The 19,090-nt window shown below is 41.6% G+C and overlaps 2 protein-coding genes across 2 annotated transcripts in view; both read left to right on the top strand.

Moving 5' to 3' along the window:
• Ptprr (protein tyrosine phosphatase receptor type R) overlaps positions 1–18,156 on the top strand; it is a 115,757-nt gene extending 97,601 nt beyond the window's left edge. Inside the window, exon 13 of the mRNA XM_027392375.2 lies at positions 16,950–18,156. Coding sequence (XP_027248176.1) covers positions 16,950–17,043 — 94 coding nt within the window. The 3' untranslated portion in view covers positions 17,044–18,156. The remainder of the gene's footprint in view (positions 1–16,949) is intronic.
• Positions 18,157–18,821: 665 nt separating this feature from the next.
• Positions 18,822–19,090, top strand: part of Ptprb (protein tyrosine phosphatase receptor type B) — a 96,087-nt gene continuing 95,818 nt past the window's right edge. The window contains exon 1 of the mRNA XM_035451360.1: positions 18,822–18,876. Coding sequence (XP_035307251.1) covers positions 18,822–18,876 — 55 coding nt within the window. The remainder of the gene's footprint in view (positions 18,877–19,090) is intronic.

Genomic DNA, 19,090 nt, shown 5'->3' with positions numbered 1-19,090 from the left:
CACCAACCATTAGAAGCCCAAATACCAAAACTCATTGTTCATACTTCCTCATCTCTAATAAGTTTATAATGTCTTAAATCCAAACTCCTTCATGTATACTCTGCCATTTCTTTTGACTTAATGGAACCACTTGGTTTAGTATTTTGAATCTTTATCATGCACATATTTGCTATTACCAAGAGTCATTTTGAAATCTACTTTCAAAATATGAAATACACATAGCATCTTATGCATTTTTTAAGTGGAGTGTATGTAATGAGTGTGTTCATACTGTTATACAAACAATGATCAGAATTGCCTTCACTTTGCAAAACTTTGTGTCCACTAAATGGTCCCTCTACCAACCCAGCACTTGGATATCATCATTCTGTCTTTGTATACACTGACTATTCTTGGTCCTCCCCATCCTCTTCTCTCTCTCCTCCTTCTTCAGCACAAACTCTCTATTCTTTTCAGGTTTTTTTTTTTTTGGTTTCATGTAGCACAGACTAGCCTCATTTTCTCTATAATGCACCACCACACTTGAGTCTTACGTAACATTCATTAGCAAAACCATGCTGTAACTATCTTTTTGTGCCTGGCTTCATTTCATGTAGCATGGTATCTTCAAGGTTTATCCATGTTCTGACGTGTCAGAATGCCCTGAATAATATTCCACTATGTCTATAAAACACTATATTTATCTATTCATCAATTGATGAATGTGTGTTTTGGTTCCATATTTGTCTATTATGAATAATGATGTTACAAACATGAGTAGTTAGTTACATGTTAATTTTAGACTCTGTTTTCAACTCTATGGGGTATTAGTGGATTTAATTCCCAAGTAGTCAAAACAACTCTTGTTTTCTACTAGAATTCCTACCACTTTTATTTTCCTTCTTTTTTTATTTTTAATACAGTAGCCATCCAAATGTGTCTAAGTGGGAAGGTTACCCTTACGATGATCAATGCTAAGTTTGAAAACAAAACAGAGGATAAACTTCTTGCCCCATAGCTAAGCCTGAGTGGTGAATGGAGAGTTGGGTTAGTGATAGAGACCAGGAGTAGATGCCTCTTAAGAGTGGTGTGGAACAGGAGGATGAGCTGCAGAAGGGTGAGCAGCAGGTCTCCAATGGACAAGGCAGTGTTCTACAGGGAAGAAAGTGGAAATGCAGACTCTCTCCTTTCAGATAGCCAGAGTTATTCTAGATATTCAACACGCAAATATAGCTTTACACCAGTGAATGAGGCTTCTTGCCCTTTGAGAAGGAAAGAAGCAAAGACCTAAGCTAGACGATCTGAGTCAGAAGCCAGGGCTGTGAAATGATACAACAAAGAAGAAGGCATGGGAGCTGGGTTCCTTGGACTTCAGCCCTGTTACTTAGGGCTCCCTAAAAGTAAAACTGTGTATTTATAGTTATTTAAGGTTTGTCCAGTGGACAGGCACTGGGATGCATGCCTATGATCCCAGCACTTTGGAGGCTGGGGCAATAAGATCGCTGAGAATGTGCTAGTCTGGGCTAAATTAGTTAGTACAAAGGCAGACAGAACTGCATATCCTTATCTGAAGACCTTATCTAAAATTAAAACACACACATGCACACACACACACACACACACAGAGAGAGAGAGAGAGAGAGAGAGAGAGAGAGAGAGAGAGAGAGTTGTCCAATAAATATTTTTGAGCACCTACTATGTGTTGTGTCCTGAGATTTCAATAAAGGAAACAAAGGGTTATTCCAGAAATGCAATAGGGGTGTGTGTGTGTACACAAATGTGTGTATGTGCCATATATACAGCACTTGGAATAGTATGTGGCACATAGAAGCCTCTACTAAATGTTACTTTGTTATTAGTATCTGAATTTCTCTACAGTATCGATCCCTCTTTTTATGTCTTGGCTTAATAGAGACTGTCCATCATCACAGTTCCAACTCTGGGCTCTAACATTGTGTCTCCATCTTCTCTTTCACTGTTTCCAGTTGTGTGGTCTTAATTGGCTTCCTTGACTTCTCTATTCCTTAACTTTCTCATCTGGAAAACAGAATTAATAGCAGTATATACTTCCCATTGTGACAGCAAAAGCTATAAATGTGAAGTTCCTGCCCGTTATAAGCATTTGATCAAATGTAACTACAGTGGCTATCAGCACAGGTAGTAAATACACTAACTATGCACCTCGCAGTGACACAGCGCAGATAACACCTCGCAGGCTTCCAAACTGCATTCAAGTGGGATGGAGATGATAATGTGGTCACTCAGCCTACATTTCTTAGCCCAACATCACCCTCTCTACTTCCTGATTTGCATATTCCAAATGCCACTATTTTTAAAAGCATTTTCATTTTGTGCATACTAAAATCAATCGCAGTATTTCCACTCTTCAATTCTAATTTCCATCTTTGACTTGAGAGACCCTTTGGCCTGCATCCATACAATATATAGTCTCAATGGGTTAAAGCACTTGGGACCAAACTCAAGGACATGAGTTCAATCCCCAGGACCCACATGAAAAAAAATGAGAGAACAGACTCCTACAAATTGTCCTCTGCTCTCTACACATGTGCTATAGTGTGTACTCCCCAACAGATACATATACACAATATTAATACATGTGATTTAAAACCAAACATTTTTAAGAAGATCTGACCAGTTTTCCAGATTTTCACCTCTTGGGTCCTAACACAGGTTAAGGGAGATGACCTGGTGAGTCCAGAACTTCTACTGTGTTGCAAGCCCCAGAATGGGACCCCAAGTCCCTGAGGCTCTCTGACCCGTAGAACCAAGCTGAATGCTGCTTTCCCACTCCACTTCCAGAATTCCATGAACACCAGCTGAAGTGCATGGAAACTGACCCTGAGCCAAGGTGGCGGCCATCAGCACCTGCCCAGATACCGTTTCAAACAGCGCACTGAGTAAGGCGCTCACCCTGCACATGGTGTTGGCTCCCATCGCTGTTGATCTCACCAGCCCCATCTCCCACCTCCCCCACTCACTTCTGTAGCCCGACCTCTGCCTTGGTCTCTACTTCCCAGTCCATTCCCCTGCTGACTCCACTGAACTGTTGTCTGGTTCTGAAAGGAATTACGATACATTTTTTAAAAATCCTATCAAAATGCCTCCTCTATCTACCCCTTCCTTCCTACAGCCAATGGCCAGAAATTTTGACCTTGGCCTTTTATCATCACCAAGGTTTTCCCACGGGGCTAGGCTTTTTTTTTTTTTTTTTATTCTCGATTAGGCTCTTTAAAACTTATCCAAATTCCCTGCTGTTCTGAAGTTTGTCCTTGGATTTGAGTCACTGCCAATATGCGTGTCAAATATATCTAGCTGGTTTCCTAAGACCCCTGTATGTAAGTTCATTCTTGGTGTTGCTCATTTGGAAACAGACACTCTCCCTAATGTTTTCCTTGAGAGGCTTTCCCCTTGCCTTCCTTTGTGTGTCTCTTCCCTCAGCTGTCCAGCCCCCTAGGAGTTCTGAAAAGCATAACAGAAATCTTCCTCTTTTGCCTCATCCTCCTTATTTTTCTTCCCCAACTTTCACCTCTTGCTCTAATAGTTCAGCATTTTCCTGGTAGAGCTTACCCTAAATTTCCACTAGATAACTGCAACTAACGGCCAGGCCTTTGACTCTTGCCACTAAAAGTTAAGCTAAGCCAGGCCTGTTGGCACACACCCAACAGTTAAGAAGCTGAGGTGGGAGGATTTGGAGTTTGAGGTTAGCCCAGATTTTTCAGTGACACCATGTCTCACAAAAGGGGAGGATAGAAAGAGAAAGAAAAAGAGGAAGGAAGGAAGGAAGGAAAGAAGGAAGGAAGGAAGGAAACAAGTCTGAAAAAGAAGTTATGAAGATCTAAAAAGTTCTCCAGCAGACACTGATTGAAATATGTTGACATATTCTTCCACACTGATTTAACCACACAAAAATCCTCTCAAAGAACACCAGAGTAGGAAAGAACGGAGTATAAGAAATAAAAACTATTCTTCTAAAGTTTGGTGGTGGAAAAAGGACTTGAGATGGAATGATAATCTGCACATGATAGGGGCTACAACAAGTAGAAGGCTGTCCTTGGATTATTAAACACTGATTGTAGTAGGAGATAATACTCAAGACCCATAGGCCTTCTTGAACTCTCTTACTCTGTGTGTGTGTGTGTGTGTGGTGAGTGTGTGTTTGTATTACTGGAGATTGAACCCAAGGTTTCTTATTTGCTAGGCAAGCATTCCACCACTGAGCTATATTCCCAATCCATTTCTTGCTTTCTTGTTGAGACAGAGTTTAATTTAGTTGCCCAAACTGACTTTGAACTCACTGTAGCACAGTCAGGCCTTGAAACTCCTAATTAGCTGGAACTACAGGCCTGCACCACCTGGCCTAGATTAAACTTTGTTCTCTTTTTAGCAATGCCCTCTGCCCACTTGTGCTGTTAGACTGTGCACAGTGCATCTTCTAATCTATCCCTCACTCTAAGAATGGTGGCTCACACATATAATCCCAGCACTTAAGATACCACAGCCAAAGGATTACAGTACGTTTGGGGCCATCTTTAACTACGCAGAGAGTTTGAGGCCATCACAAGCTATAGAGTGAAAATCTGTCTTTGAATAAAAAACAAATAACCTACCTATCTATCATAGCCATTTCCTCAGATAAGCCAAAGATGGCTAAGAGCTGAGGAAAAAAAAAATGACAGTGACTTGGATGTGGAACTTATCTCACAATACATGCTTGTTGTTATGAAACCAGACAAGAGAAGGTCATTTGTACTCAAATCGCAAACCTGCATGTTAGCAATAAACTCAAGTGGTCCGGTTTAAGGCAGAGCACGTAGGCTGAATAGATGTTTCCAGTTCAAAACAGTGACACAGCCTTCCAGTGGCCTCCCCACTTTTCTGGCAAAGCATTGTTATTACTGGCTTACAGGCAACTCCCATAAATAGATGCCACAGTTCTTGTGGCAGGTTCAAAGTCTGTGGTTCTACTTTCGATAACACTTTGGAGCATATTGGAAGCTAAAGTGGGGTATTCTTCAGTAGAGAATTAATGGCTCATCCCCGATTCCCGTGGTTTAAGTTTTTGATTAAAAGACAAAGAAGGAGCTGTAGCAACTGGGACCAAGAACCATCTGGAAGGAGAATATGCAGGCAACCGTGCACTGTGTGTAGTCAGGCATCTCTAGACCATATGTCAAGATGCTTGAAGCAGACACTACTCTACCCCAACTTTCTGTGACCACTCGTCCACTCTAGGTCTCTCTGCCTATTAGCATAAAGAAAGGTGGAGCCCAACCACTTCTGGTACCCCATTTGGAGAGTAAACTATTTCATAGGCTTCCACCTTATATTTTGAATCCTCGTGTTTGTAAATTAGTTTTCATTCCATGGCTCACAATGATGCCATGCATTTGAAAGTCAATGACATATGGACGGTGTCTAGTTGGTGTCCTTATACTGTTGAGAACTCCCACAAACTTGAGGACACCTCCAGTAAGATGGCTTTTCAACCCTGAGGTGCAGTGATTGGGGAGTGGTCCCTTGTGTTCTAGCATCTCTCTTAGCTGTCGCTATACTGGGGTCTCAGAATCTTGGTTACATGAAGAACAGTAATAATACCCATAACATTTGCTTGCTACCTACTAGGAAAAGGATGCTGTAAAAATATCTGGCCTCAGGAATAGTAACTACAGGAATCATTCTTAAAGGGGAACCCAAAACACAAAGGATGTCACATTCCCCAGCCGAGCGTTCGAGGCCAGCCTGGTCTCCAGAGCGAGTGCCAGGATAGGCTCCAAAGCTACACAGAGAAACCCTGTCTCGAAAAACCAAATATATATATATATATATATATATATATATATAATATATATATATATATATATATTCGTTGTGTGTGTGTGTGTGTGTGAAAAGAGAGAAAGAGAAAGAGAGAGAGTCTGTATGTGTGAGATGTGTGAGTCACATGTGTGACTATGTGTGTATGTGTGTGGTGTGTGTGTGTGTGTGTGTGTGTGAGAGAGAGAGAGAGAGAGAGAGAGAGAGAGAGAGGAAGAGAGAGAGAGTCTGTATGTGTGAGTCTCTCTCTGTGTGTATATGTGTGAGTCTGTGTATGTATGTGCGTCTGTGTGTATGGTGTGGGGGGGGGTGTGTGTGGGTGGGTGTGTGTGTGTGTGTGTATGTTAGTCCTGGGGACTGAACATAGAGTCCCATAAATTATAGTCAGGCATTGGTGGTGCACACCTTTAATCCCAGCACTCAGGAGACAGAGGCAGGCGGATCTCTGTGAGTTCGAGGCCAGCCTGGTCTCCAGAGTGAGTGCTAGGTTAGGCTTCAAAGCTACACAGAGAAACCTGTCTCAAAAAAACAAACAAAAAAATTATATCCCCATCTCTCCTTTTGCTTTTTATTTTGAAGCACACCCTTGCTAAGTTGTCCAGAATGGCTTTGAACTCACTCTGTGGCTGAGATAGATCCTCAGTTTGTGATCTTCCAGCATCAGCTACTCAAGTAGCTGGCAATACAGGCTTATACTCACAGACGTGCTTGATTTCTTTCTAACACTCTAAACTGAATTTCTAAGTGTATTCAAATTTTTAAATGGCTAGATTTGGGATATTTGTTTGTTTAGCAAAGGCTGTTTGTTGTTCTCTGGAGTGGGAGACTTCAATAGGTTAAACACAAAGTTTTAAGCTCATGTACTAACTTTTTCACAATGATCCCGAACTTCTTGATATATAAAACAGGGGAAACTGCCTATTTCTGATCATTTCAGGTTAGATTATTTATTACACACACCAGATCTGATAAGTATGGGGAACTCTGTGTTGGCTGGTATGGAAAGAGATGTTTGAGTCAGTCATACTTTCCTGTTGAGATGGTTACTTACATGCATAAATTGGCAATTTAAAAATAAAACTAGATGAAAGAGAGGACCCATAACATTAGTATCAAAGTGAACACAGTGTAGTCAGTTGTCTTGCTTAGAAAGCCCTTTTTATACTTTGCTTAATCTTCTAACCACAAATACTGCTAATTGAGGATTCAGTTGCTATGGAGCTGAATCAACCAGTAGCCCTTCATCATGAAATTCCCTCTACAATCGACTCACAGAAGTGCCAAAGCTGCATAATGGGAGATGGTGACACAAGGTCATTATGCATTGAATATAACATGTGCACTTGTCTCTTTTGTAGAAAGTAATGACGAGGGCTGGGAAGATGGCTCCATGGGTAAAGTGTTTGCCATAGAAGTGGGACCTGAGTTCAAATCCCCAGAAGACACTGAAATTCCAGTAGAAGGCATCTGTAGTCTGAATTCTCCTGCAGTGAGATGGCAGGTGCAGATGAGAGAATCAGAAGAAGCTAATGGGGCCGGGCGTTGGTGGCGCACGCCTTTAATCCCAGCACTCGGAAGGCAGAGGCAGGCAGGTCTCTGTGAGTTCGAGACCAGCCTGGTCTACAAGAGCTAGTTCCAGGACAGCCTCCAAAGCCTCAGAAAAACCCTGTCTCAAAGAAACAAAAACAAAAGAAGCTAATGGGCCAGTTAGACTTGCATATACTAAGGCAAACAATGAAGATGTCCTGACTCTTTAAATGAGATGGAAAGGCAAGAACTAAAACACATGCATCACACATCATACACACAATGATAATCATAACTCATAATAATGATCCATAGCAAGAAAATGGCCCAAGAACATTGAGAACATGCCTCAGAGATATGACAAAAGAATGACCAAAAAGCAGCAAGTGTCAGAAGATATCTAGCAGGGAGGAGAGGAATGTGTGCTAGTGCACACTGATTGTAGACATGCCCCCCCCATTATAGCTTCCCAAACTCCCTGAAACCTCTGAATACTGGCAGAATTTGAAAACAGAATCTGGGAAGCAAAATCTACATCGGAATCTCTAGATTGAAGGCTTTCATCACATTTCTTGACACCCTCCCCAGAGCAGGAAGCAATCTGTCTAGTCCTGTTGTTTGTTTTGAGTTAGTGAAGTCTGTAGCTGTCTCATGGGCCTTTACCTTGGGGGCCTTCGAAGGGGAATGACAGCCAATGGCTTCACTTGCTGCCTCCCAGCGTGGATGGAAAGCGCTTCCAGTGTGCGTCACACCATTGTTTAAATGTTTTCGTTACTCCAGTTTGGCAGATTGCTTTTTTTTTTTTTCTTAACAGATGGGTACATCTGAGAGAAGGAGTATACATGCCACCAATATCCTATTCTAATGTCAGTCCTCAAATAATCCTTGTCTCCGAAACCTAGCTAAATTAATTTCAGATCTGAGGTTTCTGCTCCTTATTGTAACTTTATCAAGCACAGCCTGACATTTTTTTTTTTTCTCAAGACAGGGTTTCTCTGTGGCTTTGGAGGCTGTCCTGGAACTAGCTCTTATAGACCAGGCTGGTCTCGCACTCACAGAGATCTGCCTGCCTCTGCCTCCTGAGTGCTGGGATTAAAGGCGTGTGCCACCACCGCCAGGCCAGCCTGACATTTATTGCATTTCTGTATTTCAAACTAACCATGAGGCTACACCTAGTGAGTTCCAAAGGCCTCATTGGAAGATCAGGAATTGTGGATTTTGACTTACTTGTTCTCAGGACGTTTAGAGATGAGTGCTGGAAGTTAGTGTGCATTTTCCTGCCACTCTGATTTTTGAGATCCTAATGAGAGACCCTTTCTCTAAACAGGTTTCACAATGGAACCTTCCAAGGATTTCCAGGACAATGCCTGTCTTCATTCCAGCTAGGACTTAACAGAATGCCAGCCTGCTTCTTCAGTGTGTGTGTGTGTGTGTTAGGAGGAAAGGAGAATAATTTTCAGGGGAAAATTAATCTTGAAAGAAATCCTGGAGCTAGTTCTGGGGATGTAGCTTAAGTAGTAGAGAGCTTGCCCAGAATGCCAAAGCCCTGGGTTCAAATACCAACACTACATAAACCAGGAATAGTAGACATGTTTAGAACCCCAGCACTAGGGAGATAGTCAGTCAGATCAGAAGTTTGGGGTCATTCTCAGCTACATAGAGAGTTCAAATCCAAATATATGCCCGACAAATATTTTAGGCTTAGAGTATGCTATTTCAGATAAATTGTCACTGGTCTGGGCAGGGGTGCTCAGTTTGTAATGTTATCTTTTGTTTTATTTTGATTTGATTTTGTTGTTGTTTGATAAACATGAGGACCTGAGTTCAATACTCAGAACCTGTGTTTAGAAAAAACTGCATGTTGCCGGGCGTTGGTAGCACACGCCTTTAATCCCAGCACTTGGGAGGCAGAAACAGGCAGATTTCTGTGAGTTCGAGGCCAGCTTGGTCTCCAGAGCGAGTGCCAGGATAGGCGCCAAAGAGAAACAGAGAAACCCTGTCTTGGAAAAAAAAAAAGAAAAGAAAAAAAGAAAATACTGCATGTGATAGTGTGAGCTTTTAATCCGAGGACCAGAGAGTCAAGGACATAGAGATTTCTGAGGCTCACTGACACAGCAGGCCTAGCCTACTTTGAAAGTAGTCTGGAGAAATGGCTCAATGATTTAGAGTATTAGCTGCTCTTCCAGAGGACCCAGGTTCAATTCCCAGCAGCTCACAGCTGTCTATAACTCCAGTTATAGGGCATCAAATTCCCCAATACAGGCATATACAGGCAAAACATCAATGTAAATAAAATACAAATAAATTATTTTTTAAAAAAGTGCAGAGCAATGAGAGGCCCTGTTTTAAAGAGAAAAAAATGTGGCTAGTATCTGAGGAATGACATTTGAAGTTATTCTCTGTCTTCTATATGTATACATGCATGTGTATGTGAACATGTGTGTATACGCACATGCTACAAAACACTACAAAATATCTGTTAAAAATCAGTTGTGGTTATGTTTTAATTCTCCTTGCTTTGTTGGGTTTTTTTTGCTTTGCTTTCCAGACGGGGCCTCTCTGTTATATAGCTCTGTCTTTCCTGGAACTCCCTATGTAGACCAGGCTAGCCTCGAACTCACAGAGATCCACCTGCTTCTGCTTCCTGAGCGCTGAGATTAAAGGCTGGAGCACCATACCTGGCTTTGTTTTGTTTTCTTTAAACAGGGTCTCATGTGGCCCAGTCCTAATCCTCCTGCCTCCACCTAGAATGTAATGAGATCACAGACTGGCACCACCACACCCATCTGAATCCACTTTTCTTGGCATGGCATCTGCTAAAGATCTGGGAAAACTTTTGGTGGAGGGGCTGGCACACCTCACAGCTGGGCCACCACACTGGGACAGCAAACTCAGGCTTGCTTGACTCATGCCAAAGTCATCAGTGCTTTACCCAGGAGGCACATTCATGTCTACAGCTTTTGTTCTAAATTTACTGTACCAAATTTTACCAAAAAGAATTCCAGATTTGAAAAATAATAAAAAGCAAAGGCTCGAGAGTTCCATTGTTAGCCCAGAAGTGAGTCACCACTGCAGAATTCCTTCTGGCTACTGATTAGACCGGATACTGGCTGGGTGGTGCAGCAGGAAAGGCTATGGCTCTGTGTGTGTGTGTGTGTGTGTGTGTGTGTGTGTGTGTAACAGTCACAAAAGGTCACAATTTTAACATGTTAAAAGCCAAAGCTCTCTCCTGGGCATCTGGGAGGCTCTGAGAGTTTTTGTCTTTTTTTTTTTTTTCCCCAAATACTGTCTCACTTGCAAAGCATGGGCATGAGAGTTCTACATTTTTCTGTGTTCTAACTTGAGCCGAGTCTCAGTTGATGCAGTTAAATGCTTCCCTGCACGGGAAGAAGCTGATACTGGGCTCTTGGCAGAGCTAATGAGATGAAGCTTATCTGGTCTGGTTAACTGTCTTCCTATTGCATGGCCACAGGGAAAGCAGAGCCGACAGCACCTTAACAATAAAGGTGGGTGTAGGGGACAGTGTAAGCCATGCCTGATAGAAGCTGGCTACAGGTGTGACTGACCACACCTGTCAGGGCGTGGTCAAAGTGAGGTCAGGATGACACATGATAGGGTTTTAAGGGGCGACAAGGCACATGGGAGCCCCTTCTCTCTGGCCTCCCTGCCTTGCTGCCCCTGGCCCACTCTGGCTTGGGTTTGGCTGGTGTTTTTCTAATAAAGGATATCTTAATCTCACAGGTTACAAAGCTCATTCATTAGGGGGGGCTACTTTGTTTCCAGGGCATAGGATATGACAGGGTAAGCTAATCACCTAGAATACAAACCCAGACCTTCCTAGAGGGAATCACCAGAGCCTCACCATGGCTTGGGAGTGAACCATGGCTGTGCCAAGCAACCAGGTATAGTGATCAACCCAGGTATAGTGGTTCAAAGAACAAAGATAGGCAGCATTTATTTTGTACCTAAGCACCAGCAGCCATTGTACTAAGCATTTGTGAAGTATCTCCTAAGCCCTGCAAAACCTGAAACCTTATTAGGTAACACATTCCCTTGCCAGGCCAGAGCTTTGCAAGCTCTTTTGTGGGTGTAGACAATGGAAAATTTCTTGCAAACAAAATCTTCCACAGAGCATCAATGTGAAGAGCCACTAAAAGCATGGCTAGCTACCCTAGTGACAGTTGGGACTAACATCTCACCTCCTCTTCCTCCTCCTCCTCCTCTTCTTCCTCCTCCTCCTCCTCCTCCTCCTCCTCCTCCTCCTCCTCCTCCTCAGGAACCAGGGACTCCTCTGGTTTCTGTGATTGTCCTGCAACTAGATAACCAAGTGTTCTGACATATTTAATGCTCACAATGAAGAGACAGCTATCATTCATATTATCTTATAAGTGGGAAAAGCCAAGTTGTGGGAGAGGAGATAAGTGACCTGTGTTTAAAAAAAATCAGAGCTCTCTGGAGTGGTGACGTTCTCCTGTAATCTCAGCACTAGGGAGGATGAGGCAGGAGGATTGCAGGAGTTTGAGCCAAGCCTGGGGCTACTTAGCAAGACCTTGTCTCAAAATGACAACAATAAAAATTAATTAATTAAATCATGAAGCTAGTGGGTTTAAAAATAAGGTCTTACACCCAAAATCTGCCAGGAGCCAAGCCACTGCTTCCCATTGTACCAGCTGCCTCATCTATGGCTGTCTCCTTGTATAGAATATATTTGGACCAATTCCATTTCCATCCAGACTTTCCCAACTTGGACCAATTTATCATTGGCCTGGCCTGGCCTGGCCTGTTCTAGGCTCTCCAAAGGTGACAGAGAATTCACCCCTTAGCTTTCCAGACCTTTTCAAACTCATGACCACTGTCATAGCCAAGGCTCTCTTGCCATTTTTCCTTTTACTTTTTTTTTTCATTTTGTCTTTTGAGCTAGTCATAGGTATCATGGCTGAACTTGGATTCCTCATCCTCCCACTCTACCTACCAAATGCTGAGATGATAGGCCTGTGGGCCCAGATAATTTTATTCTTTTTTGGCTAATATCTACTAAATAATAGGCATAAATTATAACTTAATCTACAGTGGTTTGTGAAACCCAAATTAATACCAAAAGAGAATTCTTGAATTCTGTAATGGCTAAGCAACAGTGCTAATTTCTAGCCTTCTTGTTCCACTGATGGTGACAATTTTGGAGCCTGTGCAGCCTAATCTCCTAAGACTTGGAATCCTTGTAGGACTCTTTTAAAACCTCAAGTTTGGTTGAGTTTGAACTATGACCTACCACAGATAATGGAGTTTGTTAATGTCTGTTCTTTGAACATCAGTTGGATGATGCCTTTGGGGTTCTGTTTGTTTCTGTTTCATTATGGCTAATTTTGAAGTAATAGATAAGAGAATCCCCATCTCTTGCCTTCTAGAACCAGTTCACATTAGGAACTGGCTGTTTCTGTAGTGTAGATTTAGATTTTAGCAAATCCATAGACTCCATTTGATTGAATCAATTGCCTAGGATCAATTATTGCTAAACTGGGGTGGGAGTGAATTACTAGGAAACTCTTTCGAAGACCCCATAGTCTATATGACTGTGTTCATTTTTTTCCACAAAAATATTTTGTATGCTGTACTAGCTTCCTGAGTTTATTTTGTGATTTGTTTCATATTGCCATCTTACAAAAGAAAAAAAATCCTCTAGAATAGAATGTAACCTGAAGAGTAATCCTAGGTTTTAAGTTCTGTGAAATATTTATTAAACATTTCCCAAGAAGATTGTGACAAGTTCTTAAATTTTAGCCAGTATCTAATGAATGTAACCTGGGAAACTTTGTGCTGCCCTTTAGCCCACGGTTTATCTACTTTCACATAACGTAAAAATACCATGCCATGTATTATTTATTTGATACATTCCCCTTTTTACTTAGGACTAGTTAAGTGCCTGTTTGTTGTAGGAGCAGCTGTGGCATACCTGACCTTAAAAACGTACAACTTAACTGAGAACAATGTTAAGATGAGATTGAACAATATATATCATATCAAATTACTCATCTTATTTTAGTCCTGTCTTTTTCTGTTGGCTTTGTTGTTTTGTTAGATGCCAGGAAGGTTCATTCCTGGAAGTGAGAAATGGAAGAGTAATATATTGAACATTAGAAATAATAATTCGGTTATACAAGAACATGGTGCTCAGAAGAATTAACAAACTGTAATAAACAGGAACAAATGTAAGTTCCTGTGTTTAATTTTCAACAGCTTCAATACAGGATAAAAAAAAAACTGTAATTTTCACTTTCAAGACAATTCTGCTAACTTTTAATTAACCTGTCTCTTCCTAAGAGGCTTGCTGAGTGTCAAACACCATGCAGGCCCTGGGGCCTCACCCCCTGACGTATCTACAAATGTAGTCTCAATGATCTACAACGTGTAGCTAAGAGAGAAAAGATACTTGCTGACGAGATCCCATCAGGGATAGATACCACACTGTAGGAAGGTCCCGTTTCATAAAATAGCTTGTAGAAGTGAGACTGTCTGTGAGTGACAGGGAAACCAGGCTACACAGAAATGTTGAGTAACCACAGGATGTTTAGTCTAGAGAAGAAAGATTATGGGACTTTGATGGTTGTTTTCATCATTTAGAGAACTATTGTGTGACTACAAGGGGAATCTTGAGACCTATTTGGGTTATTTCAGTTGGCCAATAGGGTGAGAACATGAGAGAGAGAGAAATTCATTTTGATGTCTTCCGAAGCCTGTCTCTAAAGGTTTCTCTGCCCATGAACATTCCAGAAGCTGGCTGACAGCCCGGCCTATAGAGAAACAAGATTTTGCCAGTAATTCTGATGACTGATCTTTGAGGACTCCTCTGATGCTACTTCTTTTGTTCTTATTTTCCTAAAGAAATGGGCAATAACAACACTTTTCCTGTGTCTTCCTGAAGCTTTCAGATCTACAGGAATTTTGCCAGAGCACACTGCATATTCCCATCTTCCCCGTCTCCCCTGGCTGAAGCAACCTTGACCTAGTTAGCACCATCTGTTACACTTGATAGAACCTGATAGAACACAGTGAATCTGTTCTAAGCGTGATCACATACTGCTGAGCCACTTAATGATGAAATGATAACTAAGACCTAAATTGTGACTCCATTGGTCCACCAATCAGACACACAAATGTCATTGCTGAACAGAACAGTCAAGAAAGTGGAGATCTTGCCTCAAGATGAGGTAAACAGGAACAGGAGGTTCGCAGACCAGAGCCCAAGAGAGGTAGTGTGCACAGAGTTTCCACTTACAGCCTGTGCTTGACATAAGTGTATGGATTCTCTGAGAAAATGTCAAAGGAAGGGAGGTGTCTCTTGGTGCCCTGCAGCTGCCCTGATGTTTACTGTGGCTGCATCTCCTGAGCTTTCCAGTTCAGACTAGCATCTCTTGAACACCTGCTATGTTTTTCTAAATGTTCCCAGATGTCATACTATAACTAGGAAATGAAAGTGATTCTTCAGTTGCCATTTCTGTTGTCACTTTCTGACCAGTCCATGTTTGGTAAACAAAATGTACAGTTCTACTGGAAAAGACTATGATAATATTTCTACAAGGAAGTTGCTAACATTAGAAACTAAAGCTACCTCTTCACTTCTTGAAGAATGCATGGTTTTGACACCATGTCAAACCTGCCTGAGGAATCACTGTCTAGCTCAGAAGGTGTGGTCTCACTGCTATAGTAGTTTAACAGGCAAATATACAAGGCTAGTTTCAGTTGTTATTAACCAGAAGTCTCGTGACAGTGGGAACAACACATTATGCTTTTAAGTTGGAATTGCCTACATGATTTGAAAATTATCTGCCAACTACCAATAGAAAAAATAACTAAGTAAAACCAAGACTAAAACTAAAATAAGATTCCTTGTGTGACTGATGATGAGTCACAGAGAGAGTACAAAAATTCAGATATTGCTGTAGTGATAACTCTTATGCAGTGAAATGACAATCTTATCAAGCTGAAGAACCATCACCATAGGAGAAAATGAGATAAAAGTATTGTGTCTATGAAATTCTGATGAGAAGTAGTAATTTTTTCTCATAAAGCAGCTGCCTTCTACCAATCTATGACATTGGGGGGGGGGTGATGCTGAACAGCTGCTGATGACAATGGCCCCAGTGAAGAGGAAAAGCAAGAACCAATTCCCAGTTTCCAGCCATCTGAAGGATCCACCCACTATTGTGTTTAGATGCCTAGCACACCCAAAGACTGATTGGTGCCCTAAGAGCCTTCAACGACCCACTTTATTGTAGATCTTTCACTTGTAGGAAGAGCAATAGATCACACACAGCTCAGCTGTGCTTTGGTAACCCACTTCCATCACTTTTAGCCCAAATGTATCATGCATTTTAACAGAAGATAAACGATGAGGCTCCTGTGAAAGAATAACCCTACTCTGGCTGCTCGGAGCTGAACGCTCATAATAACTGCATAATCTCATCACTGGCTTGCTTTAACAGAAGAGGGGACTGACACCAAATGCTTTTAAGGAAGTTGTGTAAAATGCACAGGTGAAAATGAGCGCAGGAGGTGTTTGAGCTAGATGGACTAACTCATTCCAGAGTCCAAGTATTTAGCTGTGAGGTTCTGTCACTGCTCTGGTAACAGTACATAGGTAAATGCACTCCCAGGAGGCAGGAGGATGAAGGTTCAAGGTCATCTTCTTCCACATAGTGGGTTCAATACCAGCCTCAGCTATAGGAGACCCTGTTTCAAAACATTAAAATAAGTAATCAGGTGCCTAGAGTGCATGGTGCTATATTGAGCCCCGTGTGTGTGTGTGTGTGTGTGTGTGTGTGTGTGTGTGTGTGTGTGTGTGTGTGTACACGCATATATATGTATGTGTATGTATGTATGTATGTATGTATGTATGTATGTATGTATGCATACATATATATGCACACACATATAGAGGAGGCATGGTGAGAAAGAGAAAGTGCATACCCTGTGCTGCTTAATGACGGAGAGACGCTCTGGAAAATTTCTCATTAGACAACTTTGTTGTTGTATGAACACTATGTGGTATATGTGTACAAACCTAGATAGCACAGCCTACCACACACCTACGTGATACAATATATGTACAGCATTTCCTGCTTCTCCCAAAGCCATCAGAGACCAATGAATGCACAAGAAAAAAACAATGCAGTTGAGAAGTCTGGTAGCTATGATATGCGTGCAGTGGCTGCTGGCCTAACAATGGAATACAGTTTTCCAGTTGAATTTTAAAATTGAAGTAGGAGTACAAGCTCAGTAACACTAAGAAGCACAGTGAACACCAATGCTAACAATGAAGTTGTTTGTTAATGTTATGCATTATTAGGGAATGAATGTAATTACAACCATCAGCAGGTGGGCTTGTTGGAACCAGTGTCATCATTACCAATACATCATGATATGACATTATTGCATAGTATAAGACGGTATTGACATATTAAACTTCACCAGCCAGGATATGTAGACACAGGTAAGAAGGGAAGCAGATATATATATGTTTGGCATAACACTTTAGTTCTAGTGTCATGTCTAGGTTACAATGTTATAAGGTGTCAGCAAATCTGAGCTATTTTTTGATCTCTTCCACGCAGGGGTGGCATGGTTCAAACCAGTGAACAGTATGAATTTGTGCACCATGCCCTGTGCCTGTACGAGAGCAGACTTTCACCAGAAACTGTCCAGTGATTCCGTGAAGATTGCAAGAGTGTCAATCTCATGGGTGATTAATGAAATCACCTACTTATGGCTCCTAGAAGGAGCTTCCTGCAGTGGATGAGGAAGCTCTAACGCCAACCTGCGGCATGGACTGTGGAAGATCTGGCAACATAAGAGATTGCCAACCCTTTGTGTATAGGAATGCATCTGTAAGCATCCCCCAAATTATTTTGAAGGTCCTTCCTATGCTGATGGAGGTATGATAATTTCTCACACAGCCTGAGGTGGATTTTGTTTTGTCGGTGTTGGTTATCTGCCACACAGAATCTATGTGTGTAATATTCAGTGACTGTCATTGTGACAGCAGGAGGGGCTGCTGAAGATGTCACTATCTTGTGTTTAGATGCTTTAATGTTTATAAAGTCTGTCTTGTGAATGGACTGTCAGCTGTTCAACTGTTCCAGTTTAAGTGCTATTACCTATCTCAGTTACCAGAATCTTGCTGCTAATGTTGCAAGTGATTAATAACAGATTTTTAACAAATACATTTTTGTTTTTGAAAAAAATCAAATGCAGTAACTATTTTATATGGAAATGTGTCTTGATAATATCTATTAAATGTGTATTTATAGTACCTCCTATGGATCAATTACAGAGCACAATGGCTGTCATTGGATACATATATATATATATACATATATGTGTGTGTATATATATTCTGTTATTAGGCATAGAGGTGGCTTCTGCTCCACAACTCTAACTACTATATTTCTACATTGTGACTTGTTTTGCTTTAAAAAAGGGATAAACAAATTTATAATAACTATAAAGTATCAATAATTTTAAATACTCATCTCTCTTCTACTAAGAAGGGATTTTTGAATATGCTGTTTACCTGGAATCTCTCTCCCAATAAAAGGCAGCTGCCGCCGGAGTTGCTCCAGCCTGTCTCATTCCCAGAAGTCTTTCTAAAGATGATATCATGCACATACTTGCATTTCTAAAAGGTTTGATTTCTCTAGAGACAAACGAAGTAAAATAACTACACCCAGCAAACACGAGATGTTCTGCTCATATATGAATTTTCGATGCAGCAAAGCTGACTTTGTTTCATACTACCAATAAATGGCTCTTAACACTAAATATTGAGTGAAGTATATTCTTTTCTTACGCTCATTTGGGAAAACACCATCATGTGGGTAAACTGAAGTAGGTAATGCGATGGAGTTAATTCTAGTCTTTTCCTCCTCTGGGGTAGAGATGCCTCTCTCCAAAGGCTATCTTACAACCACTCGAGAGATAATGATCTAGAAGTGCCATCATTATGTGGTTTTCCTCATAGATGCCAGCATCTCATTATGCAAACAGTGCATGTTTATATCTCTCTATCGATTGTCACAGACCCCCATAAATTACATGGCTTGCGTATATTGGACAGAATCATAGCACCTGAAAAGAAGGCATGGCACAGGAAGACTCAATTATTTGTCTTACAATTCTCTTACTCCATCTTGAGGTTAACTTGTCATGTGCCAAAGGGACAGCAGGGGAAGACTTTCTGGGGGTTTATTCTGGCTCCTGGGGGTTGGATCTACATTTGAAAAAGAGATGATCATTATACCTTCTTTCTAAGGAAACAGACAGAAGGACACTGGTGTAAAACTTCCCCCAAACATTTCAATTGGAGGAAGTGTGTCACTGACTTTTCCCCTCTCCGTGAAGCTCACTTCCTTCCTACTCTTTGCCTCTCTTATCTGGGAGGATTTTTTTTTCCCCCAAGCGAAGCATGAACCGTTGTTTAGTGGAAAATGGAGGCTGAAGTTTACATGGCGATCCTAACCTGCCTGATCCTCGGGAACTTAGGTGAGTGGGTCAGCCTCAGTTTCCCAGAGGCATTGTCTCTCTCAGCATTAGCACAGGAGGCTGCCTGCCTCTTGAGAGGCATCTGAAATAAGGCAGAATTAGAGCCAGGTCTCCATTGGCAGTGTAGCCAAAGACGATGGGGAAGGGGGATGGAAGGAGACAGCTCCGGCCACACTGCGGAGATTTCTCTCCAGAAGAAAATAAGTGTTTACCA

Source organism: Cricetulus griseus (assembly GCF_003668045.3).
Source record: "Cricetulus griseus strain 17A/GY chromosome 1 unlocalized genomic scaffold, alternate assembly CriGri-PICRH-1.0 chr1_0, whole genome shotgun sequence".
NCBI lineage: Eukaryota > Metazoa > Chordata > Mammalia > Rodentia > Cricetidae > Cricetulus > Cricetulus griseus.
The sequence above is the reverse complement of the archived record's forward strand: the minus strand, read 5'-3'. Positions and strand labels throughout refer to the sequence as shown.